Source organism: Rana temporaria, chromosome 1, assembly GCF_905171775.1.
Source record: "Rana temporaria chromosome 1, aRanTem1.1, whole genome shotgun sequence".
In the NCBI taxonomy this organism is placed as follows: domain Eukaryota; kingdom Metazoa; phylum Chordata; class Amphibia; order Anura; family Ranidae; genus Rana; species Rana temporaria.
Window position 1 is genome coordinate 608,868,180 of NC_053489.1, and position 27,103 is coordinate 608,895,282.

The 27,103-nt window shown below is 43.8% G+C and overlaps 1 protein-coding gene across 1 annotated transcript in view; it reads left to right on the forward strand.

The window, feature by feature from the left end:
• The window catches only part of FAM184B (family with sequence similarity 184 member B), a 176,486-nt gene that overhangs the window by 135,011 nt on the left and 14,372 nt on the right, over nt 1-27,103 (forward strand). Inside the window, exons 9-11 of the mRNA XM_040335203.1 lie at nt 7,358-7,530; nt 9,680-9,823; nt 15,762-15,876. Coding sequence (XP_040191137.1) covers nt 7,358-7,530; nt 9,680-9,823; nt 15,762-15,876 — 432 coding nt within the window. The remainder of the gene's footprint in view (nt 1-7,357; nt 7,531-9,679; nt 9,824-15,761; nt 15,877-27,103) is intronic.

The window sequence follows — 27,103 nt, forward strand, 5'->3', positions numbered from 1 at the left end:
CGCCTGCAAACCGCCCCAGTGTGAAAGGGGTCTAACCTCTCTAGCCCTGGAAAGAAAAAACGTATACATACATTTTCTACAGGCGATTCGACACGATCTCCAGCGGCGGAAGCTCTAAACCCACACTGAGCTGTCAGCCACGGCTTCGCTGTGGAGGTGGGTGCAGAGGACATGTCCCTCAATGAAAGCCCCATAGTAACTCTGTTGTCGGACATGTACTCAGCAGAGCTTCTGCCGCTGGAGATCGGGTGTTAGAATGCTGGTGGCTATAGATGCATGGATTTTAGTTTTTGCATGGACTTCCACTCTAAACCACTGGCAACAAAAGTGAGTACACCCCTAAGTGAAAATATCCATATTGGGTACAATTAGAAATTTTCCCTCCCCGGTGTCATGTGACTCGAGTTACAAGGTTATACGTGTGAATGTAGAGCAGGTGTGTTAAATTTGGTGTTATCGCTCTTACTCTCTCATACTGGTCACTGATAGTTCAACATGGCACCTTGTTCTGTCTGTTTCAAGCATCGGTTGTACCTGTGACAAGCTTCTTGTAGACCCAGTCTGTAAGGATGTATGCAGCAGGTTGAATGATGACTTTAACAGACAGCTTACTCAATGAATAAAGACTCCAGAGGTGTTTTCCAATGCTTCTTTATGCTTCAAGATAACAAGGATATAAACATAGAGGCTTTTCCATAGGTAAATTTCCAATGAAGTTACACAGCTCCCACACTCTGCAGACTTTTCAAGCAACTAAAGCAAAATGGGTTTAGAGCAGGAAATGGTGGGTGGGAGCAACCAAACTAGCCAGAACAGCAGGGGGGTAAGGATCATACCAAATAACATAATAACATGTAATAACTGCTAGACAGTAAAAGCTGCGTGACAGCACACTTCCCGCCTGGTATCGTGAGATACCACTATACTCTACATTGTTTTTCTTTTACATATTATTAACATTGCATACAGTAACATGCTATCTAGCCTTCTCAAGTCTATAAGCTAGCTATATTAAAGGTCTTAAGTGGCTCCTTCACATAACACTAATCAGAATTTTTGGAAGCAGGCATTATTAGGACTGTCTCTGTGACTGGTCTCAGGAAGGTTTTTGAAGCCCCATCCTTAACGATCCTGACTTCCACACTTCGGACTCCATCACTAGTGATGGCCTTTGTAATAAGTCCAACTGGCCACTGGATACGGTGAGCTTGCTGGTCTTTTAGCAGGACCAGGTCCCCTTCCTTTAACCACTTAAGCCCCGGACCAATATGCAGCCTAAAGACCCAAGGGGTTTTTACAGTTCGGGACTGCGTCGCTTTAACAGACAATTGCGCGGTCGTGCGACGTGGCTCCCAAACAAAATTGGCGTCCTTTTTTCCCCACAAATAGAGCTTTCTTTTGGTGGTATTTGATCACATCTGCGGTTTTTAGTTTTTGCGCTATAAACAAAAATAGAGCAACAATTTTGAAAAAAAAGCAATATTTTTTACTTTTTGCTGTAATAAATATCCCCCAAAAACATATATAAAAACATTTTTTTTCCTCAGTTTAGGCCGATACGTATTCTTCTACCTATTTTTAGTAAAAAAAATCGCAATAAGCGTTTATCGATTGGTTTGCGCAAAATTTATAGTGTTTACAAAATAGGGGATAGTTTTATTGCATTTTTATTTTTTTTTATTTTTTTACTACTAATGGCGGCGATCAGCAATTTTTTTCGTGACTGCGACATTATGGCGGACACTTCGGACAATTTTGACACATTTTTGGGACCATTGTCATTTTCACAGCAAAAAATGCATTTAAATTGCATTCTTTATTGTGAAAATGACAGTTGCAGTTTGGGAGTTAACCACAGGCGGCGCTGTAGGAGTTAGGGATCACTGTGTATGTGTTTACAACTGTTTGGGGGTGTGGCTGTAGGAATGACGTCATCGATCGTGTCTTCCCTATAAAGGGAATGACGCGATCGATGCGCCGCCATAGTGAAGGACGGGGAAGCCGTGTTTACACACGGCTCTCCTCGTTCTTCAGCTCCGGGGAGCGATCGCGACGGAGCGGCTATAAACAAATAGCCGCGCCGTGGTCCCGGATCGCTCCCCGAGCGGACCCGACCTCCGCATGTAGCGGGGGGGGTCCCGATCGGACCCCCCACCCGCTAATAGGGGAGGACGTACCCATACGCCCATGTGCCTGTACGTGCCATATTGTGGACGTATATGTACATGGGCTGGTCCTTAAGTGGTTAAGTTAGGCTTCTTGGTTTGCCACTTTTTACGTCCTTGAAGAAGTGTGAGGTATTCCTTCCTCCATCTGTCCCAGAAACAATCTGCAAGGTATTGAGCGTATCTCCACTGACGTTTATATATGTCCTTTTTATCGAAGATACCCTTTGGCGCTGGAATCTGTCCAATCTTTCGGCTCAATAATGTAGCAGGAGTTAAGATAGTCAGAGATTTTGGGTCTGTAGATACGGCAGTCAACGGTCTTGAGTTGATTATTGGGTTCAGTTTGAATAGTGGGCTACTCTTTGAGACTGGTCTATTGCCTCTAAAGCATTTAATCTCTTCTGCAAAGACTTCTTCTTGCACAAGACGTATGATGAATAATTCTGCGTTCTCGTACTCTAACGCATTGGGTGACTCCTTGCAAGTGTGCCATCCATGACAAGACGACGTCTGATTGGGCTTGCGGAAAGTCTGGGCAATATGCTTCAATTTTTTATGTCGTTTTTCAAAACGTCGTTTTTTGTGTCATTTAAAATGATAGTGTGTGGGTAAAACGATGTTTAAAACCACGTTTTTAAACCCGCGCATGCTCAGAAGCAAGTTATGACGCGAGCTTGAATGGAACAGAGTGCCGTCGTACGCACTGAACGTAACCACGCTTTGCTAGAGAATTTTGAAAAAACGATGGTGTGTAGGCAAGGTCGTTTTTTAAAATGAAGTTTGAAAAACGTTGTTTTGTTTCATGATTAAAAACGTTGTTTTATTTCATCACAAAAAACGACCGTGTGTACGCGGCATTAGTCCATAAGACTTAGTTCAATATTGAGTTGGCCCACCCTTTGTAGCTTTAACAGCGTAACAGCTTCAACTCTTCTGGGAAGGCTATCCACAAGCTTTAGGAGTGTGTCTATGGGAATGTTTGACCATTCTTCCAGAAGGTCAGGTACTGATGTTGGACAAGAAGGCCTGAATCGTAGTCCCCGCTCTAATTTATCTCAAAGGTGTTCTATCTGTGCAGGCCAGTCAAGTTCTTCCACCCCCAAACTTGCTCATCCATGTTTTTATGGACCTTGCTTTGTGCACTGGTGAGCAGTCATGTTGGAACAGGAAGGCTTCCCCTTCCCCTTCTTCTCTGCAGGCATCACAGCGGTGTGGCTTCCCCTGCTCTCCATGGTCATCGCGGTGGCGGCTTTCCTTGCTCTCCACAGGCAGGCTTCCCCTTTACCTGCTCTCCATGGTCATCGCGGCAGCGGCTTCCCCTGCTCTCCACGGTCATCACGGCGGTGGCTTCCCCTGTTTTCCATAGGATAGATGAAGGCAGGTGGACTGAAGAGTATTTACTCCCTTTGCCGCCCCAAGGCCAGGTCCTTCAATGCCGCCCCCGCCTGCGCAGTACAGCAGGGGGGGCATTATACGCAGGGGGACTTTTTATTTTTTTTGGCTGGACACTGAGAGGGGGGGGGGGGGGGTGGTGCTGCTGCCGAAAATGAATGACAAAATGACATTGAGAACCGGGAGGGGGGTTGCTGCTGCCAAGAACTATCTCACCTCCTCTTCCCTCGGTTTTTTCTCCTCTCACCATCCGCATGACAGGGGAAAGTAAAAGTGTCCTCTCAGCCGCAGTGCCGCCCCGAGGCCTGGCCTTGATGGCCTTGTCTGGAATCCGGCCCTGAGCACCCAGAATGTAGCTCAATGGCTGCAAAGGTGTCAGTGCATTGCCTGACCAATATACAGCAATACAAAGACAGGCATCACTGCCCCCATCTATAACTGCCCATCACAGTAAGCAGCATTAGGGGGGCGACATAAGGTAAAAACAAGGCCAAGGATATATCGAAGGGAAAAAGTCTAAGCTTACTTATCGACAAGCTCACAGACAACCATATTTTAAAGCCTATTAGAGCTCTAACACTTTCTCGACAGACCACATTTTATTTCTCCATGATCTGAACATTTCTGTCACATCATCCTCTCTCCCTGCTCTGCTGTGCCCCATATAAAAAGGCCACTTTTATAACCTGCCAAGGACTGTACTGCAATGCCAAGCAAGAGGCACATAACTCACTCATAAATATTCAAGACTATGGCCTAGGTTTAGAAAAGAACATCATGGAAGAAAAGTCCTGTGTTGCTCAAAGATGTAACAAAAAGATTCTAAAAGTCAGACACACAAATGTAACTATAGAGCGTGCCTTTTACAAATTAAAGCCCACCTAAACTCCTAAAAAAGTTATTGAAAAGAACACTGCATAAATATTATGACCAGTAAGATGCAGGCTGTGTTTCACCAGGGGGCATGTTCAAAAGGCAGACTGTGATTGGGTGGGGGCAGAGCCGGCCCAATACATTGTGCTGCCTGGGCCCAGGATAAAATGCTGTCCCCACCCCAAAAAAAATAATAAAAAAAAATCACGCCCACCAAAAGGCCCCCACATTCATTCATTTACCGTATTTATCGGGGGATTGCGCGCTCCGGCGTATAGCGCGCACCCCTAATTTTGACCCTAAAATCCTGTAAAAAAAACATTTTATTACATTTTACTACTTACAGTTTTGGTGTCTTGCCCGGCGTCCATCGGCGGCCTCGTCAGGTCCGGCGTCCGTCTGCGGCCTCGGTGGTGTCCTCCCGGCTTCTCCCGCGCTGTCTTCATGTCGAATCCCTGCTTCCCGCACTCAGTTTGAAGCCTCCGCCGACGTATACCGAGCGCAGTACACTCGGGTATATTCGGCCAGGCTCGGCTTCTCATGCATAAACGTCACAGAGCATGACTACGAGCGAAGCCGAGCCTGGCCGAATGTACCCGAGCGTACTGCACTCGGTATATGTCGGCGCAGGCATTCAAACACTGTGCGGGAAGCGCGTATCGGCGTATATCGCGCACCCACGATTTTGCCCTGGGCAAAAAAGTGCGCGGTATACGCCGATAAATATGATATATCATGACAATTAAAATCAAAATTACATTGATCAGGAAGTCAGATTTACATGCAACAGTGGTGGTGGGGTTCAGACAGAGGTGGCGGCAGTGGTGGCGAGGGGGGGGGGGGGGGCTTTAGACACAGGCAGGGGATAACTCTGACCAAGATTCAGTGACTTATCCCTGGGGCAGACTATAGTTTTGCCTACTATCACTTCTAGTAACACACGCTAGACCAGGGGTGCCCAACCTTTTAAAGAGCGAGGGCCACTTAAGCGACTTAGTAATCAGTCACGGGCCACAATGAGTAGAGCAGGTTGATGACAGGTCCATGTCCACCCTGCATATGCAGAGCAGACATGGACATGGCTCGCTCTACTCTATGTGCCCTCAGATCTGATCTGCCCAGATGGAATGGGACGGATCCTCCCTTCTGTTTTTTTTAGTGGATCAGATTGGAGGTAGGTGGGTGTATACGGCCACAAGTCTGTTTACATCTGTGGCTCAATAGAGGTGAACGGGGGGTCCGATTGGGTCAGAACAATCATGCCAGAGAGGCCTAAGGCTGCTTTCACACTGGGGTACTATGGTTTACCTGCACTCCAGGTGCAGCGCAGTACACCAGTGGCTTTCCTGTGGGTTAGCTGCACTTTGCCATAGACTTCTATTATATCCTGCACTTTCTGGAAGCTCACCACACCTGCAGGTAATACCAGAAGTCTTTGACTCTTTGCAGGTAACCCACGAGTGTTCTGCTCTGCAACTTGGGATCAGTTTGAAAGCAGCCCAGTAACCACTGCAGAAGAGATATGCCAATATATACACTGTGATTTTAGTAATAAATGTACCTTTAATAACAGTCTTCCATTTAGGTATCGCCGGCTGTTGCTGTCCCAGGCAGAGTACATTTGGTATCACTCCGCCTGTGACAGGAAGCGGCACTATACAGGAAGCATCGGCTTTTGCGGCTCTGTAGCCCCTTGCCTTCTCTACCGTTGGCTTCATTAAAATCTGGGCTTGCCAACCTGCCATTCCAGAGCAGGAGGTCACGGGTCACATCAGAGGGCTCTGCGGGCCACATGTGGCCACCCGGGCCACTGGTTGGGCACCCCTGCGCTACACGGTGCTACATGGACATTCAGCCAGTGCTTGACCTTTTTATTGCCAGTGTGGCTTAGCTTACCTTGTCACAGGTCAGTTTTTAAGATATGATATGTAGGTACATCCAGTCATTCTATTTGATGCAAAAGTAAAGCCAAGTATAAATTTAGAAATTAATTTAGAAATGTTCTTATTTTTAGAGTAATTTTTCATATTTGTTTTTCAACAAGTAACTTTATGGAAACATCACCATTTAGGCAAATACAATGAGGAAATATGACATGAACACAGCCAATTCATCTATTTATGAATGTATGTATTATATATACTGTGGGCTAGATTCAGGTAGGGAGCGCGTATTTGTGTGCGGGCGTAGCGTATCCTATTTCTGCTACGCCTCCGCAACTTTGACAGGCAAGTGGAGTATTCACAAAGCACTTGCTCCGTAAATTATGGCGGCGTAGTGTAAATTGGCCGGCGTAAGCCAGCCTAATTCAAATGTGGAAGATGTGGGCGTGTTTTATGTAACTTTATTGTGACCCCATGTAAATGACTCTTTTTCCGAACAGGGCATGCGCCGTCCGTGAAAGTATCCCAGTGCGCATGCTCCAAATTAACCCGCAAATAGTCAATTGCTTTCGACGTGAACGTAAATTACGCACAGCCCTATTCGCGAACGACTTACGCAAACAACGTAAAACGTGAAAAATTTGACGCGGTCCCGACGTCCATACTTAACATTGGCTGCGCCTCCTATAGCAGGGGTAACTATATGCCTGAAAACGCCTTACGTAAACGGCGTATCTTTACTGCGATGGCCGGGCGTACGTCTCGCTGATTTACATATTCTTGGCATAAATCAGCGTACACGCCCCTAGCGGCCAGTGTAAATATGCAGTTAAGATACGACGGCGTAGGAGACTTACGCCGGTCGTATCTTAGCAACATTTAAGCGTATCTCAGTTTGAGCATACGCTTAAAGTTGTGACGGCGCAGATTCGAACTTACGACGGCGTATGTACTGATACGCCCGTCGTAAGTCTTTCTGAATCCGGGCCTGTGTGTGTAAATATATATATATTATTATTCTATTTATGTTCATGTTCTTAGGATGATAGCGCTCATGATTTAAAAAAGCAAAATACTCCGTTGGATGAATATGAAATAGAGATGTCACGGCTGGAAGCAGAGAATTCAGTTTTACGGGATTCTGTGGAACTACTAAGCAAAGAGATTTCCAAATCCCAGCAAGAGGCATTGGGAGTGAAAGAAAAGCAAAACAGGTAATGGGATTGTACATACTGTATAGTAGATGATGTAGACACTGCTGAAAGCATAACACATTAGGTATTATTTACGAAAGTGCAGTCGCTGTAGATCTGAGGGGGACATGCAAGGAAAACAAAAAACAGCATTTTTGCTTGTACACAATTGGATGATAAAATCAGCAGAGCTTCCCCTCATTTCAGAACTTCCCCTTAGATCTACAGCGACTGCACTTCCAAGTGCACTTGTAGTGTAAAGTGGATTTGCCTTCAGTAAATCAACCCCATTGTATTGTAGCTGTAGACAGACTCAGCACAACATTCCCTACACTACAACATACTTTACAGCATGAAAAACCCGTGCAATAGGTGCTATTTTTCTTAAGTGGACATTGATTTGCAAATCTACACTGTATTGTCAAAAGTTTTGGGACACCTGCCTTTACACGCGCATTAACTTTAATAGCATCCCAGTCTTCGTCCGTAGGGTTCAATATTGAGTTGGCCCACCCTTTGCAGCTATAACAGATTCAAGTCTTCTAGGAAAGCTGTCAGGAGTGTGTCTATGGAAATGGTTGACCATTGTTCCAGAAACGCATTTGTGCGGTCAGGCACTGATATGGATGAGAAGGTCTGGCTACGGACTAATGCTGCGTACACGCGGTCGTTTTTTAAAAATGTCATTTAAAATGATCGTGTCTGGGCTTCAGAGCATTTTTCGGGTTCTGAAAAACGACAAAAAAAAAAATTCGACCATGCTCCATTTTTTCAGGACGTTTTAAACAATGTCGTTTTTTCAGGTTGTAAAAAATGATCGTGTGTGGGCTTTAATGATGTGAAAAACCCGCGCACGCTCAGAAGCAAGTTGTGAGACGGGAGCGCTCGTTCTGGTAAAACTAGCGTTCGTAATGGAGTAAGCACATTCATCACGCTGTAACAGACAGAAAAGCGCAAATCGTCTTTTACAAACACGAAATCAGCAAAAGTAGCCCCAAGGGTGGCGTCATCCACATGGAACTTCACCTTTATAGTGCCGTTGTACGTGTTGTACGTCACCACGCTTTGCTAGAGCATTTTTTTTTCACGATCGTGTGTGAGCAACATCGTTTTAATGATGAAGTTGGAAAAAAACGTTGTTTTTTCGAGAGGCTGAAAAACGTTGTTTTTTACAAGCCGAAAAATTATCGTGTGTACGCGGCATAAGACTTAAAGATCATGGCCCGGATTCACATACATCGGCGCATATTATTGCCGCCGTATCGTATCTTCTTTACGCTACGCCGACACAGCGCAGAGAGGCAAGCCCCGAATTCACAAAGCACTTGCCACCAAATCTGTGCTGGGTTTCTTAGGCGTAAGTCCTCTTAAGTGGAAGTGGGCGTGAGCCATGCAAATGAGGCGTGACCCCATCCAAATGATGGGCCGAGCACCATAAAGATACGAATAACGAACGGCGCATGCGCCGTCCTGTGGATGCATTCCAGTGTGCATGCTCAGAATCACGTCGGAACTACTCCCTAAGATACGACAGATCACTGCCTACGACGTTAACGTAACCTACGCCTAGTCATATTTACGTACAACGTAAACGACATAAGATACGTCGGCTTGTGTTCCCTGGTCCATACCTTTGCATAGGTTGCGCCTCATCTATGGGGAATAACTTCACGCCAGACGTACGACTTACGCAAACCACGTATATAATGCGCCGGGAGCAAGTACGTTCGTGAATCGACGTATCTCCCTCATTTCCATATTTGAATAGGAAATCAATGGGAGCGCCACCTACGTCCAGCGTAAATATGCGCCCACGATACGCCGGCGTAGGAAAGTTACGTCGGTCGGATGAAGCCTATTTTCAGGCATATCTTGGTTTCAGAGTCCGGCGCATAGATACGACGGCGCATATTTACACTTACGCGGCGTATCTCGAGATGTGCGAGTAAAGGCAGGTGTCACAATAATTTTGACAATATAGTTTATCTTCCTACTTTAGATTCTGCCCTCTTGTGGACATCATGTGATTTAACACTGTGAAAATATTTAAAGTGATAATGTATGTGTGTTATGTGCAGCAGAAACTGCCCTTTTTCTTTTACAGAATTGTATCAGGTGCTTGTTTTGACTGTTCAAAAATGCTTTTAACAATTTTTCATTTCATGGAAAGAAATCAAGAAGAACTTAAAATGAAACAAAGAATTGAACTGGATGCATTAAGACAAAGTCACCAGCAAGAGATCCAGTCCATAGTGTCCAAATTTAGCAGCGCTCAGACTTTCCTTCAGGCAAAGATTGTTACCTTGGAAGCTGAGTAAGTTCATGCAAACCTACAGTATGACATACTAAGACAGGAGATGTGATTATTTTTTTTTTCTTTTTTGAGCTGTAATGATTTTTTTATTCTACCAGATCGGTTTGTTGAAAAAAAAAAAAAAAAGGAATGAAGCTTACAGTTGTATTCAAAATTATTCAACCCCCACTGAAATTGATTGTTTTGGCCAGTTTGACGTTGATTTTGATCATTCAGTCATCCTGCTTACAATTAAATCAAAGAGGCACGTGTAGGTCAGACAAATATAACATAACATTTATAATGAAATAACTACAAATGTATTTTCTGTGCTCACATCATTATCAGTTTTATTCAACCCCCAAGTGACATTCAGTCTTAGTACTTAGTACAAAATCCTTTTACAGTTATAACAGATTTTAAACGTGAAGCATAGCTTGACACAAGTGTCTTGCAGCGATCTACGGGTATCTTCGCCCATTCGTCATGGGCAAAAGCCTCCAGTTCAGTCACATTCTTAGGCTTGCGCACTGCAACTGCTTTCTTTAAGTCCCACCAGAGGTTCTCAATCGGATTTAAGTCTGGTGACTGCGATGGCCACTCCCAAATATTCCAGCCTTTAATCTGCAACCATGCTCTAGTGGACTTGGAGGTATGTTTGGGATCATTGTCCTGTTGAAAGGTCCAACGTCAACCAAGCCTCAGGTTTGTGACGGACTGCATCACATTGTCATCCAATATCTCCTGGTACTGAAGAGAATTCATCGTACCTTGCACACGCTGAAGCTTCCCTGTACCTGCAGAAGCAAAACAGTCCCAAAGCATGATTGACCCCCCACCATGCTTCACAGTAGGCAAGGTGTTCTTTTCATCATAGGCCTTGTTCTTCCTCCTCCAAACATAGCGTTGATCCATGGGCCCAAACACTTCTAATTTTGTTTTATCAGTCCACAGAACACAATCCCAAAACTTCTGTGGTTTGTCCACATGATTTTTGCATACTGCAGTCGACTCTTCTTATTCTTTGGAGACAGCAAGGGGGTGCGCCTGGGAGTTCTGGCATGGAGGCCTTCATTACGCAGTGCGCCATATTGTCTGAGCAGAAACTTCAGTACCCACATCTGACAAACCTTTCTCAGTTCCTCAGCAGTCACACGGGGACTTTTCTCCACTCTACGCTTCAGGTAGCGCACAGCAGTCGAAGTCAGCAACTTCTTTCTGCCACGACCAGGTAGCGTTTCAACAGTGCCCTTTGCCTTGAATTTGCGAATGATGCTTCCTATGGTGTCTCTTGGTATGTTTAACATCTTTGCAATCTTCTTATAGCCATTGCCCTTCCTGTGAACGAGTAATCACCTCTTCTCTTGTCTTCCTGGACCATTCTCTTGACTTCACCATGTTTGTAACCACACCAGTAAATGTCTAGAAGGAGCTGAGTATCACAGTCATTTTAAAGCTGCCTAATTGGTGCTTATTAGGCTTTATTGCTGCTCCCTGACATCCACAGGTGTTTTCAATACCTGATTGAAAACACTTCAATGAACCTCTGTTCTTCAGAGTGGTAGTCTTTAAGGGGTTGAATAATTGTGTAAATGAAGAATTCACAAAATAAACATTTACTACTGTATTACAAAACCAATTGATGTCATTTTAGTTGCATATGGTTCTTTAAGAAGTCCTTGTAGGATTTAATTCTGAATACAATTACAAATGTACACTAAATTCCCTAAAACCCTTTACAGCATTGGGGGGTTGAATCATTTTGAACAAAACTGTATATGTGACAAACTGAAAAGCAGCATAATGTCCTGGAGACATCGCCTACCCTTGTTCTTTGTAGACACATGGTGCCGCTCCCATTGATTAGCCATTCAAACATGCAAATGAGGGAAATACAGCGATTCACGAACCTGCGTGCGCCCGACGCAGGCTACGAGAGGTGCGTGTAAGTTGTACGTCCGGCGTAAAGTTATGCCCCATGCAGGAGGTGCAACCCAGCAGCAGACATGCAAAGGTCTGCACCAGGGAACACAAGCCGGCGTATTGTACGTCGGACGTAACGAGGTTACGTTCACGGTGTACGCAGTGATCCGGCGTATCTTAGGCAGTTGTTCCGACGTGGTTGTGAGCAGGCACAGGGGGATGCGTCCATCCAGGATAGATGGGAAATTCAATTGGTTCTGTCTTGTTCAGCCCAGGAGAAAATCCATAAGAGTAATGCCGCGTACACACAACCGTTTTTTATGACGGGAAAAATGTAATTTTTTAAAGTGGTCATTAAAAACGATCGTGTGTAGGCTCCAGAGCATTTTTCTCAACGTGAAAAATGGGCATTACAATTTTAGAACATGCTCTAATTTTTCTCGTCGTTTTTCACGCCGTGAAAAACGGTCTGGTGTAGGCTTTAACGACGAGAAAAAAACGTGCATGCTCAGAAGCAAGTTATGAGACGGGAGCACTCGTTCTGGTAAAACTAGCATTTGTAATGGAGATAGCACATTCATCACGCTGTAACGGACTGAAAAGCACGAAGACTGAAAAGCGCAAATCGTCTCTCACCAAACTTTTACTAACACGAAATCAGCAAAAGCAGCCCAAAGGGTGGCACCCGGGTCTCCGAGAGTCATAGAGACTGCTGGGGACCATCTGGCCCTCGGTTTTCTCTATTGCTAACTTCTGGCGCTCGGCGGATTCCTTCTCCGGCTCACCGATCCCATCAGTGAGCCGGTAAAAGCACCGGAGGGTGGTGGGAGGGGGGGCTTCCCCTTCCCTCCGCCTGTAAAAAGGATCAAGCAGATGAACTGCCTTTATAATTGTTCTTATGGTGCAGGGAATCGCTGGCCAAAAAAGGTGATATCTGGATGATGCTATTAGCTGCAGGCATCATTCAGATATCCCCACTAAAAGTCCAGGACGTCATATGACCTACCTTGGGTGGGAAGTGGTTAAAAAATCTGAAAAAAAATCTAGTATTCCGAGAGGAGAGAAAGGCTGCAGACGTGCACAGTGCTGTATCGAATGAGGGCTCAGGTAAGTAAAGGGGGGGGGGGGTGAGAGAGGGTACTGATGCCTAAATATTTTTTACCTTAATACAAAGAATGCATTGAAGTTAAAAAAATTTAGGCTTTATAACCACTTTAATATAAAATGTTGACTACTCCTAGGAAAGATTCACCATGGCTTCAGAGTAATATTTTTAACCATCCTTATCAGGTAACAGTCCATTGCGTGACCTTTTCTTACCTTTTAAAGCGGAGGTTCGCCAAACGTATTTATTTTTAAAGTCAACAGCTACAAATACTGCAGCCGCTTGACTTTTAAAATAAAGACACTTACCTGTCCAGGGCACCCGCGATGTCGGCACTCGAGGCCGACCCATCCCTCGATCCTCGGATTCTGCCGCTGCCATCTTAGGTAAGGGAATAACTTCCTGGTTCCCTACTGCGCAAGCGCAAGTTGCGCTGCGTAGTCTGAATGGCCGCTGCTGTCTTCTGGGACCCGTGTCCCCCCCCCGAAGACAGCGGGGGGGGGAGTAGTGTAGATACCCGCAGATTCTGCGGCTATCTATGTCCGGAAGTGGGTGCAGATACCTGTATTGTACAGGTATCTGCACCCCCTACCCCCTGAAAGGTGCCAAATGTGACACTGGAGGGGGGGGGGGGGTTTCTAAAAAGCGGAAGTTCAATTTTTTGGGTGGAACTCCACTTTAAGTTATTTGCATGGTTCAGCAAGATAGTGACGTTTTTGTACTTGATAGGCATTTCAGTAGCATTCATTCTGCAGTTTTCAGTTTGAAGTTTGCAATAGATCACATGAAGAGGCCCAGAAGGAGGAACACTGGTCAGTAAAAGAAAGTTTGGTCAGTAACAGTAAGCCACTCTCTTCCCAGCACTTTCTTTAATCAGTGATGGGTCAGGACTCTGTGCAGGCCAGTCAAGTTTATCCACCCCAAACTCGCTCATCCATGTCTTTATGGACCTTGCCTTGGTGACTCTCATGTGACTCTCTCCTCTTTCTTCCCCAATGTAAAACCTGAGTAACCAATCGTCAGGCCTGGTCCATGTAGTATGGGGGTGGGGAGAGAGTCCAAATCTCAGTTTTGACTGTAACTGAATAGCCCCTGCTGTCTTCTGGGACCCGTGTGTCTCCCAGAAGGGGGGGGTGGCGTAGATACCCGCAGATTCTGCGGCTATCTATGCCCGGAAGTGGGTGCAAATACCTGAAGTTTTTGTACTTGATAGGCATTTCAGTAGCATTCATTCTGCAATTTGCAGTTTGCAATAGATCACATGAAGAGGCCCAAGAGGAGGAACGCTGGTCAGTAAAAGAAAGATTGGTCAGTAAAAGTCAGCCACTCTCTTCCCAGCACTTTCTTTAACCAGTGATGGGCCAACAGTCTAAACTTACAATGTTACTGCAGAGCCAAGAGAGGTGAATCCCTACCTCTCTTGTATCTCTCTCAATTACCTCAAGCTTAATAGCTCCAAAACTGAAACTATGATCTTCAGTAACCATGATTGCCCTAGTAAGATGCCCGACTGGCCAGACTCCTTTAAACCGAGTCCGGTACCAGTCTCTAAGGTCAGGGACCTGGGGGTTATCCTTGATTCTAAGTTGGCATTGCGTAGCCAGGTGAATCAAGTGGTAAGTGTATGCCACTTCCACTTGAGACTCCTGAGATCTACGTTTCGCTTTATCGAGGACTCTGACAAAATCTCTATGGTCAATGCAATGGTTGGTAGTCGACTTGATTATTGAAATGCCCTGTATATGGGTGTGTCTAAGAACATCTTGCACAAGCTTCAGCTTGTGCAGAATGCGGCTGCCAGGCTACTCACGGGCGTGGGCCGGTACGATCACATCACTCCATCCCTACAAGCCTTACACTGGCTGCCCGTGGCACAACAGGCTCAGTTCAAGACGGGGTGTCTTGTGCATAAGGCCATCCATGGTTTTGGACCGGGCTATCTCAGAGTAAAATTCGTCAGACATGTGCCTACTAGATCGCTGCGGTCTGAGAATTTGGCTTGGTTGAACATCCCCAAATTTGCTAAAAACAAATGTGGTGGGAGGACCCTGGACGTTCAAGGAGCTCAGTTCTGGAACTCCTTGCCCCTTCATATAAGACTGAAAAATGATCTCCTAAAGTTTAGGAGATTGTTAAAAACATGGCTATATATCCAGGCTTTCGGGGTGACTTAAATATTAAGTATTCTAATAGCTCAAAAATGTTATATATTTAACTTTCTATGTTTTATATTTTCTTATTCGCTGATTGTTATTGTTTTATTGTCACTTGTTTGGTCAATGTCGTTTTTGCCCCTTTTCTGTTCTGTTTTTATCCCGCCAGCGCATCGAGGCACGTGTGTAAGACTGCGCTGTTGTTTTATAAGCATTTTAATAAATAAATAAATAAAATAATCAATTATAAAGCTCCTACAGGGCCCAAAGCCCACTATTCAAATTGGGACTTCTCGAATTAAAGCTGACCTGGGCCTCATCCCCTCTTCCAGCAAGGCTGTCCACCTAAATGGATCAATAAACCAATGATGTGATGCCATGAGCCACTTTAGTTCATAAAATCCCAATTTCATGATAGAGCTCTCCAGCATTCAATTACTAAAAATGTGTTTAATGTGGTTTAGCTGTCAATCTAATAGGGAACATATAAATAAATGGGAAATTTGGCAGCACACATTATTGACATAATTCGTTATAGCCGTTCTTTTTTTTTAAATAAAAGATTGACATTTGTGCACTTTTTACAGATACATATTGGGTTAACGTTTGCTGGTAGAAATAGAATCCTAATTTCTAAATACCGAAAGTAAAAAGGAACAGAAATAATTTGTTTTTAGGGATCAGGTTCTTGCATTTGGGATTTCTGTATTGCTGCAAGATATATCTGTAGCTGATCATATTTCAGACTTCAAACTGTTTCCTTCTTTTATGTACACAGGCTGAAGGAGATGGAAGATAAGGCAAAGAAGCAGCATCGGATGGAAGAACTGCAGCTTATAAACAGTTTGCAGGATAAACTGACGGATAAAGATCAAATTATTAAACACCTGCTGGTAAGATTACCAAAGTACACCATTATTTTATCTTCTGGATTTTTCCTTTTTTTTATAAGGATTGGGATAAATTAAGTTTAGGTTCTCTGCTCCCCCACAGTATTTTCATTAAACAGTCACAGTCCTGGGCTGGCTGTTTATTGGAGCAGTCCAGGACGGGGTTCTAAATACACTATTTACTAAAAGTATTGGGACGCCTGCCTTTGCATGCACATGAACTTTAATGGCATCCCAGTCTTAGTCCATGGGGTTGAATATTGAGTTGACCCACCCTTTTCAGCTATAACAGCTTTAACTTTTCTGGGAAGACTGTCCACAAGGTTTAGGAGTGTGTCTATAGGAATGTTTGACCAATCTTCCAGAAGCGCATTTGTGAGATCAGGCATCGATGTTGGACGATTCATTCCAAAGGTGTTCTATCGGGTTGAGATTAGGACTGTGCAGGCCAGTCAAGTTTCTCCACCCCAAACTCACTCATCCATGTCTTTATGGACCTTGCCTTGGTGACTCTCATGTGACTCTCCTCTTTCTTCCCCAATGTAACACCTGAGTAACCAATCATCAGACCTGGTCCATGTAAGATGGGGGTGGGGAGAGAGTCCAAATCTCAGTTTTGACTGTAACTGAATCCACTTGGAGCTTACACAGGCTTCTCTTCACTTGTGAAGGACAGAGCATTATAAGAACAGAAGTAAGGTGAGTATAAGCAGCCAAGGGTCAGTAAATTAACCTTGCCAATAAAAAGAGAAAAGTTCAATTACAGGGGAAAAAAAATATTTGTTTTTGAGTTTTACTAGTTAACCACTTGACCACTGGGCACGTAAACCCCCTTAATAACCAGACCAATTTTCAGCTTTCGGTGCTCTCACAATTTGAATGACAATTACTCAGTCAAACAACACTGTACCCAAATGAAATTTTCGTCCTTTTTTTCACACAAATAGAGCTTTCTTTTGGTGGTATTTAATCACCGTTGGGTTTTTTATTTTTTGCGCTATAAGAGAAAAAAGGCTGAAAATTCTGTAAAAAATAATAATTTTTATTTGTTTCTGTTATAAAATTTGGCACATTTAGTATTTTTTCTTCATTCTTTTGCTTAAATGTGAAAGATGAAGTTACGCCGAGTAAATAGATACCCAACATGTCACCCTTCAAAATTGCACACGCTTGTGGAATGGCGCCAAACTTTGCTACTTAAAAATCCCCATAGACGACGTTGCAGGGTATTGTGGAGTATTGTGGGGTATTGCGGAGTATTGTGGGGTATTGTAGAGTATTGTGGGGTATTGTAGAGTATTGTGGGGTATTGTAGAGTATTGTGTGGTATTGCAGGGTATTGCGGAGTATTGCGGGGTATTGTGGAGTATTGCGGGGTATTGCGGGGTATTGCAGGGTATTGCGGGGTATTGCGGGGTATTGCGGGGTATTGCGGAGTATTGCAGAGTATTGTGGGGTATTGCGGGGTATTGTGGGGCATTGCGGAGTATTGCGGGGCATTGCGGAGTATTGCGGGGCATTGCGGAGTATTGCGGGGCATTGCGGAGTATTGCGGGGCATTGCGGAGTAGTGCGGGGCATTGCAGAGTATTTTGGGGCATTGCAGAGTATTTTGGGGCATTGCAGAGTATGGGGGCATTGCAGAGTATGGGGCATTGCAGAGTATGGGGCATTGCAGAGTATGGGGGCATTGCAGAGTATGGGGGCATTGCAGAGTATGGGGGCATTGTAGAGTATGGGGGCATTGCAGAGTATGGGGGCATTGCAGAGTATTGCACAGGGAGGGATGGATGGATGGCTGGATCTGTGACTACATGTGTCACAGATCCAGCCCGCAGCAGCAGCAGCAGCTGCTGCTGCTTCCGCTCTCTCCCCTCTCCTCTCTCACACTGTACCGTTCGGTACAGAGAGGAGAGGGAGGAACCGGCGTCATCACATGACGCCGGTTTGTTTACTAGTGATCGCTCCGTCATTGGACGGAGCGATCACGTGGTAAATCGCCGCTATCAGCGGCGATTTACCGTGATCCGTGATCAGCCGGGTCCGGGGGACCCGGCGGTCATGGAGACTCCCGTGTGCGCGCCCCACAGGGCGCGCGGGAGCGCGACTCTGGGAGGACGTACATTGACGCCCTCCCAGAGTTAAGCAACCGCCTTGTAGACGTATTTCGTCTATAGGGCGGTTGCTAACTGGTTAAGATACATACTAGACCCCTTTTAGCTACAGTATTATACAGAAATTTAAGCGGAAGACTTTCTTTATTCTCCTATTTCAGGTATCTTAGCTTGAATTTTATAATACAGAGAATATTTTTGTCATATGCTCTTTTTTCCTACAATATGGTTAATATTTCATACACATATATATATATATGGTATAGTTATGGTATTCAATGCACTCCTTTTATACTTAGACCCTCCTCTCTCATTGTTTTCTACAAGTCGATTTTCCTCCATCACTCCTATCATAGTTAGCTCCTCCCCCTTTTCGGAAATGGGTATTAAAATTTTCTCTCAGAACATCCAAGGATTTAACTCCCCTCATAAATGTAAGAAGGCCTTTAGGCTGCGTACACACGCTCGGTCCAAACCGATGAAAGCGGCCTGAAGTCTAGTTTCATCAGTTTAAACCGACCATGTGTACGGCCCATCGGTCCGTTGTCCTTCGGTCCAAAATTTTAGAACTTGCTTTAAAATCGAACCGATGGACCACTGCCCGATGGTTAGTACACAAAAGCATCAGTTCAAAACCTGCGCATGCTCAGAATCAAGTCGACGCATGCTTGGAAGCATTGAACTTCGTTTTTTTTTCAGCACGTCGTGTGTTTTACGTCACCGCGTTATGACCCGATCGGTTTTTGAACTGATGATGTGTACGCACATCAGACCATCAGGCCACTTCAGCGGTGAACCCATGAAAATGTTCCGTCGGACCATTCTCATCGGTTTGGATCGACCGTGTGTACGCGGCCTCAGACATTACAAAAGATTGGGAGCAGATATACTTCTGATTCAGGAAACACACTTTTCTACCAATAACCACACACAATACTTTGATAAAACCTTTAATCAACTCCACTATACTACCTTTGCCAACAAATCCAGAGGGGTGGCTATTTTTTATACAAAACTCTATTATTTTCAAGCTTCAAAGTATTTATAAAGAATTAGACAGCCGTTTCATCATCATGAAGTGTGAATGGGCGTTAGGATGAAGGAAAAAAGCTGGGACAGCCGCACTCCAAAAAAACTCCTCCTTTAATTAAAAATCACAAAATACATGCCACAGCAAAAAACAGCACAACAAAAGAAAAGCTGACGTTTCGCACTATGCCTTAGTGCTTCTTCATAGCTAAGTGTGAATGGGCGATTCCTCACAATAGCCCCGGTTTACGCCCCAAATGACTCTTAATCCTCATTCTTCAACAACTTTTTTACCATTTTAGACCAATACAATTCCCCACACATGATAGTTGGAGGAGACTTTAATTTAGCAGCCCACCCTACCCTAGATAGAAATAAGGTCATTCCTTCCACCAATGCCTTTTCCAAATCTATTAACCGTTCACTAAGTAAACTCCAGTTGATTGACTCCTGGAGAGCCCATAATATAGGACTAAAAGCATATACTCACTACTCCCACCCTCATGACAGTTACGCCCGACTTGACTATATCTTCAGCACACCTATACTAATAGCCAATTCCTCCTCTGGCATGATCCACCCGTGCCCATGGTCAGACTATAATATAATTGTCTTTGAAACCTCCCATATAGGACTTGCTCCTACATCCTTTAATTGCGCCTGAATAACTCGCTCCTTAGAGACCCCTCAATCCATCAACAGGTTAGTTCTCACATAGAAGAATACTTTTCCTTCAACAACTCGGATGAGGTTCTCCCTATCTCAATTTGGGCTGCCCATAAAGCATTTATAAGAGGACATTTGATTAACATAGCTGCAGTAAAGAAAATAGCCAAGCTAGCTGATATCAAATGCCTCACTAAGGATCTTAATGACTTATATAACAAATTGAATCACTCGACTTTCCCAGAAATATCCAAACTTATTCAAACTAAGCGTCAAGCCCTAAACACTTTACTATCAGAAGACACAGAGAAAGCAATGAGATTTTCCAAAGCTAAATTCCTATTTGCACAACAATTCTGCCTCAGCAATGTTTGCTAGGAAACTAAACCACCATTCCAGACCTCCTCACGTCTATAAGTTGAGAGACCATAAAGGCAACCTGAGGACACATCCTCAGGATGTACTGCAAATTTTCACATCCTTCTATAAAAATCTTCTCTCTGTCCCCCAAACTCAACCACATCCCTCTAAATAGTCTTCAACTCCCGACACTCAATGATCAGCAGGTCTCCTCCCTTAATGAGTCTTGTACCGTCACCAAAATCACTAATTTCATAAAATCCCTTAAGACTTCTACTGCCCCAGGCCCTGACGGCTTTTCGTCTTCTTACTACAAAAAGTTTGCCCCCTCTCTTGGCTCCTAGCTCCTTTCATTTTTAGGTAGGATCTGTGCCTTCAAGATGACAATATTGCCCAAGCTACTCTACCTTTTCCGGGCCTTACCTATCAACATCCCTAAAACGCGTATAGAAGCCCTTCAACATGGAATAAACACGTTTATATGGAATAACCCTAAACCCAGATACAGTTACATTCTTATGCTCAGACCTCAAATTAAAGGTGGTTATGGCCTCCCACACCTTTGGTACTACTATTTAGCTGCAAGACTCACACAGATGGCACAATGGTTTTCCTCTGAAACTTATATCCCCTGGCTGAACTTCGAAACCTCCTCTATAGCTCCCTTGAATTCAAAGGGCATACTATGGTCCAACATGAAATCACACCACTCTCTACTTAAAAGTAATACAATAGTAGCCCACTCTTTACAGTTATGGAATAGAATTAAAGAATCCTTCAGTCTTTCCTCAGAGACTCCATCGCTGGCCTCTTACCTGGGCGATCATAAATTCTCCCCTGCATATTTAGACAACTCCCTATTCCACAGATGGATTAAAAAATAACTGACTACACTCAAATCATTAGTAATTGAACTGAAATTCCCCTCCTTTGCCACACTCCAATCCAAATTTAAACTTCCTACCTTGGAGCTTCCCCAATATCACTTAATTCAAGATTTCTATGCTACTTACTATTCTTTGTCTATTAAACCCCCCAACACATTATTTGAACACATTTGTTTATCCTCTCCTAGGGACAAAGGCCTAATTTCCCTCCTATATAGCTTCTTAAATAGCTTACACCAACCAGAGAAATCGAACCCAATGCTCAGCTGGGAGGCTGACTTAGATTGTCCCCTCACGGCTGAGTCCTGGTATAAGATGATTGATAATCTACGCGACTCAGCAATTGTTTTAGGTGGAAAGTATGCAGCAGATGTTTCTATAGAACTACAAGTGACACAATTGCTACTTATCCGTTTGCAGGGCTCCAGTGTGGCAACAAGGGATTCCGCAGTGTAGGGGTGTCAGCAAGGAAGGTCTCAAAGGATTTTCCCCGGCAATGGCAGTCTGTTGCAGAAGTGGCAGGCTGGTCAGTTGTTGCAGCATGGGGAACGATGGCACCATTGTTTGTAGCGTGGCTGAGCTACAGCTGACACCGGAAGCGGAATCCCTTGTTGCTACACTGGAGCCCTGCAAACAGATAAGTAGCAATTGTGTTATTTGTAGTTCTATAGAAACATCTGCTGCATACTTTCAACCTAAAACAATTGCTGATATTTATTATGGCTTGTGGCTAATAACATACTACTTGGGATAGACTGTTATGCTTATAACTGCTTGCTAAGCAATATCTTAAAGGGACATCTACTCTCAAATTACCTGAGCTATATTTGCCTCTCATATGCAACTATTATTACCTGAGCTATATTGCCTCTCATATGCAACTATTAGTTGTCTCTACAACTCCTATTTACTACGTGCTTGACATAAGTGATATTTGCTTATGGGCCTTGCCCTAAATTGTTGAATATGTTCGCTCTAACTTTTCTATGCTAAGGGTTGATGGTATTTCATACCAACTCCCTTAGTGGCCTAATACATCTCTATATATTTAAGTGATATGATGTAGAGAACCCCCAAACTCCTGTTTGCGTGGAGTGACGCCTGGGGTCCCGTACTGATAATCACTTGCATATAGAGGTGCATTGGAATCTTTAAAGTGTATATTATAATTTTAAATGCTAAGCTGTGGTAGCATGTTGTAATGCATCCATCCTTAGTAGCTCAACGCCTTTCTTTATGTGAGAGAGAGATGATGTAGAGAAAACCCCCAAACTCCTGTTTGTGTGGAGTGACGCCTGGGGTCCAATACTGAATTCTCACGTAAAGAAGTGCATTGAAATCCTTGCTAACCGCAGTTGTGGTTCACTCCATTCACCAGAGCTGTTACAGAATAATAGAACCATATCATGAACCCAGCGGAACTTGCAAACCATGTTGTCACCCTTACTCAAAGGGTAGACGCTCTCGCTCAAACTGTGCAAAATCTACAAGCAGAAAATCAGGCCTTGCAAGATTTAGTTGTCCTTACCCCAAATTTGCCTCGTCTCCCCCCTGAACCTAAGGTTAACCCACCTCCTCCTTTTTCTGGTGATCGCAAGACCTATAGAGAGTTCATTAATGCTTGTAAATGAATGTTTAAACTCCGCCCTCGCACTTTTCCCAATGATAGGATTAAGGTGCTCACCCTTATATCCTATTTAAATGGTGAACCTCGTGCTTGGGCAAATACCTATCTAGAAAAAGAGGATCCAATCCTAAATTCTTGTCAACAATTTCTAGCAACTATGTCTTTGCTATATGATGACTTCAATAAGCAACTCACTGCTGAAAATGCGATTAGGAATCTCAAACAAGGTAGACGACCAGTTCAAGATTTGATAGCGGAATTCCAGAAGTGGGCCATTGAAACTGAGTGGAATGATGTCACTCTGCGTAACCAATTTCGCCTCGGCATTTCCGAACCACTCAAGGATGTGTTGGCTAGTGCCGATCTCCCTCCTACTCTTAATGACATCATACAACGTTTGATCACTATAGATTGTAGGTTAAGAGAGAGACGAGCTGAACGTCGATCAACTCCAATTACATCTGCCCCTATGCCTAAAAAATTGAGTTTGATTCCCTTCGATGAAAAAATGGACATTGGAACTACACGTGCCCCACTTACCTCATCTGAAAGACTCCGTCGTCGCTCATTGAATCTTTGCCTTTATTGTGCCTCATCGGATCATGCCATCTCTTCTTGTCCTCTTGTAAAAAAGAAAAAGGACGAATATAAGCCAATCCACCTTTGTAAATTGGCTCGTTGTGTTTCTAAACATGCCCCTTATATCTTTTTACTCCTTATCTTACAGTGGGATCAAGTTAGAATTCCTGTTAAGGCTATGTTGGATACAGGCGCATGTGGTAACTTCATTGATTCAAGCCTTGTCTCTTCACAAAAAATTCCACACTTGAAGAAATCATCTCCCCTTTCTGTGAGTTTTATCGATGGAACAACTTCTGCATCTGGACCTATTTTGTACCAAACTCCTGTTTGCGTGGAGTGACGCCTGGGGTCCCGTACTTATAATCACTTGCATATAGAAGTGCATTGGAATCTCTTAGTAAATCGTATCTTTTAAAGGTCTGGTCGCATGTTGTAATGTGTCCAACCTTAGGAGCTCATCGCATTTATTTATGTGAGAGAGAGATGATGTAGAGAACTCCCAAACTCCTGTTTGTGTGGAGTGACGCCTGGGGCTCAGTATTGAAATCTCACATAAAGAAGTGCATTGAAATCCTTGCTAACCGCAGTTGTGGTTCATCCTGTTTACCAGAGCCGTTACAAAACCTGGGTGGCTCTGTACATTGTGGTTGTCTGTGATTGGTCATAGAAAGACCACCTCCCTTATCTCGCACATCTGCATATTAACCTACTCATCTCTATTCTCCTGCTGTTTGTGCTCTGTACAATAACCCTTTTATCTTCTCCGCCCTCTGTGTATGACCTATATGTGCGTTATCTAATGCATAATTGCTAAGCCCCATGTTTTATCCCCCTCAATACCAGCACCTGTCCTCATTTTCTAAAAAAATTGCCAAAAATTAGATCACCATTGGGTGTCTATTTTCCAAAAAAAGGGTATTTTTGGGGGTGTTTTTTTTTATTTTAAGTAAAGTAAACATTTTAAGTAAAGATAACAATTTTCTTTCAGTTTTTCGTCTTTTTTCATTTATATATTCTCTATCGCTCAAAAACAAAAAAAAATTATAAAATGAATTTGGGTACATTATGGAGTAATTGTCAGTCAAACGCAACAACAAACCACAGCACTTAAAACCCCAAAAATTGTAAAAAGGGGTATTACATACTGGCACTGAAATGATTATCGTATCTTTAGGCAAAACTTTTTTTAGTTTTAGTGGGAAGGATTAGATTCTCTTTCGCGTTTTTTTTTTGCTGTCTGTGTACCCCCTTCCCCCATTTGTTTGTAGTCATGACAATTGTTACTGACAAAGAAATTGAGGGGTCAGTCCAAAACTTTAGAGTTGTCCCCAGAAAGGGAGTTGAGGGTTACATGTTCCAGGGACAACTAAGAGGGGAATCCTCACTTTGAGAGATTTCCTGTAACATCCTGTTGAGACTCTGGGATATTAACAATGACAATTTCCTCAATAATTACACAAACAACCTTACATGGGTTTTAATCCTTCCATACTCTGTATTAAGAGAGGTATGGACTCCAGAGACAGAGATTTAATTTTTCCCCTGTACAAATCATTAGTAAGACCTCATCTGGAAAATGCATTTCTGTTTTGGGCCCCAGTTCTCAAAAAGGATATAGGGGAACTGGAGAAATTGCAGAGAAGGGCAACCAAACTGATAAGAAGAATGGAGGAGCTCGGCTATTAGGAAAGATTAGAGAAACTGAATTTATTCACTCTTGAGAAGAGGAGAATAAGGGGGATATGATCAACATGTACAAATATATAAGGGGTCCATATAGTGAACTTGGTGTTGAGTTATTCACTTTACGGGCAACACAAAAGACAAGGGGGCACTCTTTACATCTAGAGGAAAAGAGATTTAATCTCCAAATACGGAAAGGTTTCTTCACAATATGAGACCTGCGAAAATGTGGAACAGACTCCCTCCAGAGGTGGTTCTGGCCAGTTCAGTAGATTTCTTTAAGAAAGGCCTGGATACTTTCCTAAATGTACATAATATAACTGGGTACTAACATTTATAAATAGTAGAAAGAAATGTTTGGACAGCCGCACTCTGGAAAAACCTTCTTGGTTGCCTTTTATTGATAAAAGTTTTCAAACACCACACATCACAGCAAAAACAGGGGCATACAGCTGACGTTTCGCACTACAATCAGTGCTTACTCATAGCTTTTATAGGTAAAGTTGATCCAGGGAAAATCTGATTGCCTCTTGGGGGATCAGGAAGGAATTTTTTCCCCTGCTGTAGCAAATTGGATCATGCTCTGCTGGGGTTTTTTGCCTTCCTCTGGATCAACTGTGGGTATAGAATTGGGTATATGAGATTGTACGATATTTTCTATTTTTTTTATGGTTGAACTGGATGGACTTGTGTCTTTTTTCAACCTGACTAACTATGTAACTATGTAACTAAACTAAATAAAAAAGTATCTTTAGATTCACTTTAATAGTATCAATAATGCCAAGGATATCAATAGGACAAATTATGGGTAATTAAAGTGTTACTAAACCCAGGACCGTTCATTCACCATACCTGCTCTCCCACAGTACACAGAACATGGAAATGCAATAATTTTAGTAAATATAAACGGCTAAATACCTTTTCTCATCAGCAGTATATAGCAAGCTTATGACTTCTATGAGTGTCTGATTAAAGCTTGTAGGAGGAGATTTAATTTTACTCTGACTGTCCTATGAGGCTCCAGGACCCTCGACCCTCTGTCTGACAGTGCTAATTGGCCCTGTGCTGATCACATGCACCCCTCCCAAAAAAATAAATAAAAAGAAAAAAAAGAAAAAGATCAAACAGTCTTTTTATTCAATTAGGATTAACCCCTTAGGTTCCACAGTGAGTATAGCAAGCATGCTTTATTGCATATACAGACTGCTTTTACTGTTGTGGGTTTAGTAACACTTTAATGCTGTTTCTACTCTATATGCATTTCTCTTTCGTTCATAGACGGACACAGCCTTCATTGACCTTAGGGTTATGCTTCTTCCTACCAGGAGATTTAGGCAGAATTCTACAGCACTTAAGGTGTTAAAAACTTTCCTTCATGCTGCTCCTCCCAGGGGGCGTGGCTCCCCCAGGCATAACCCACACCCTGCTTTAGCAGCCTCAGTTTGTTTTCTGCCTAACGACAGGAGGTCAAGGCTATCTCTGGAGTTCCTGGACTCTGGAGGTTTTTTCTGGCGATTTTTCTCGTTTTTTTTTTATTATTTTGTTCCTGCATTTTTGAATCCTGCGATTCTTCTATCAACAGCCGACTGGGTGACAGGCTGGGTCCTCGACTCTTGTAGTCCCCCCATGTTCGGCCTTCGAGCGTGTGCCGGCCCTCAGCTCAGCTTTGGGACGTCCACGACAGGCCCCATTGCTCCAGGGGCGGCCGGGGAACTTTGGTTCTAGGGCACACATATGACCGGTCTCTATGGCTTTGTCACAGTGTGTCTGGCCGACAGCCATGCCGTTTACGGACGTTGGTTCTGTCTGGGATACCTCCAGCCGGGTAGTCGCAGGACAGGTAAGTAGTGGCCCCTTACTCAGGTAAGTGGTCTGGCTGGTGGTTTCCCTGGGGAGGTCGACTGAGGGTCCGCCCTGCTTTCCTCTCTCCCCTTCCTCTCCCTCCTTCCCCTGACTGGGTAGTGGCTGTGAAGGGGGGCCTCCTGGGTTTTCTTTGTTACCACCGGGGCCCGTGTGTTGTTAGGGGGACTGTGTTGTTACTCTGGGGGGTGCTGCTGTGTTCTATGAGGTAATTTTTACCTCAGACAGCGGCCGTCTTGGAAATCTCCTTGGTAACGCTGTGATTCTTTTCTGAGGTAACAGACAAAGTAGTCAGGGCTGCTGTGTTCTATGAGGTAATTTTTACCTCAGACAGCGGCCGTCTTGGAAATCTCCTTGGTAACGCTGTGATTCTTTTCTGAGGTAACAGACAAAGCAGTCAGTGCTGCTGTGTTCTATGAGGTA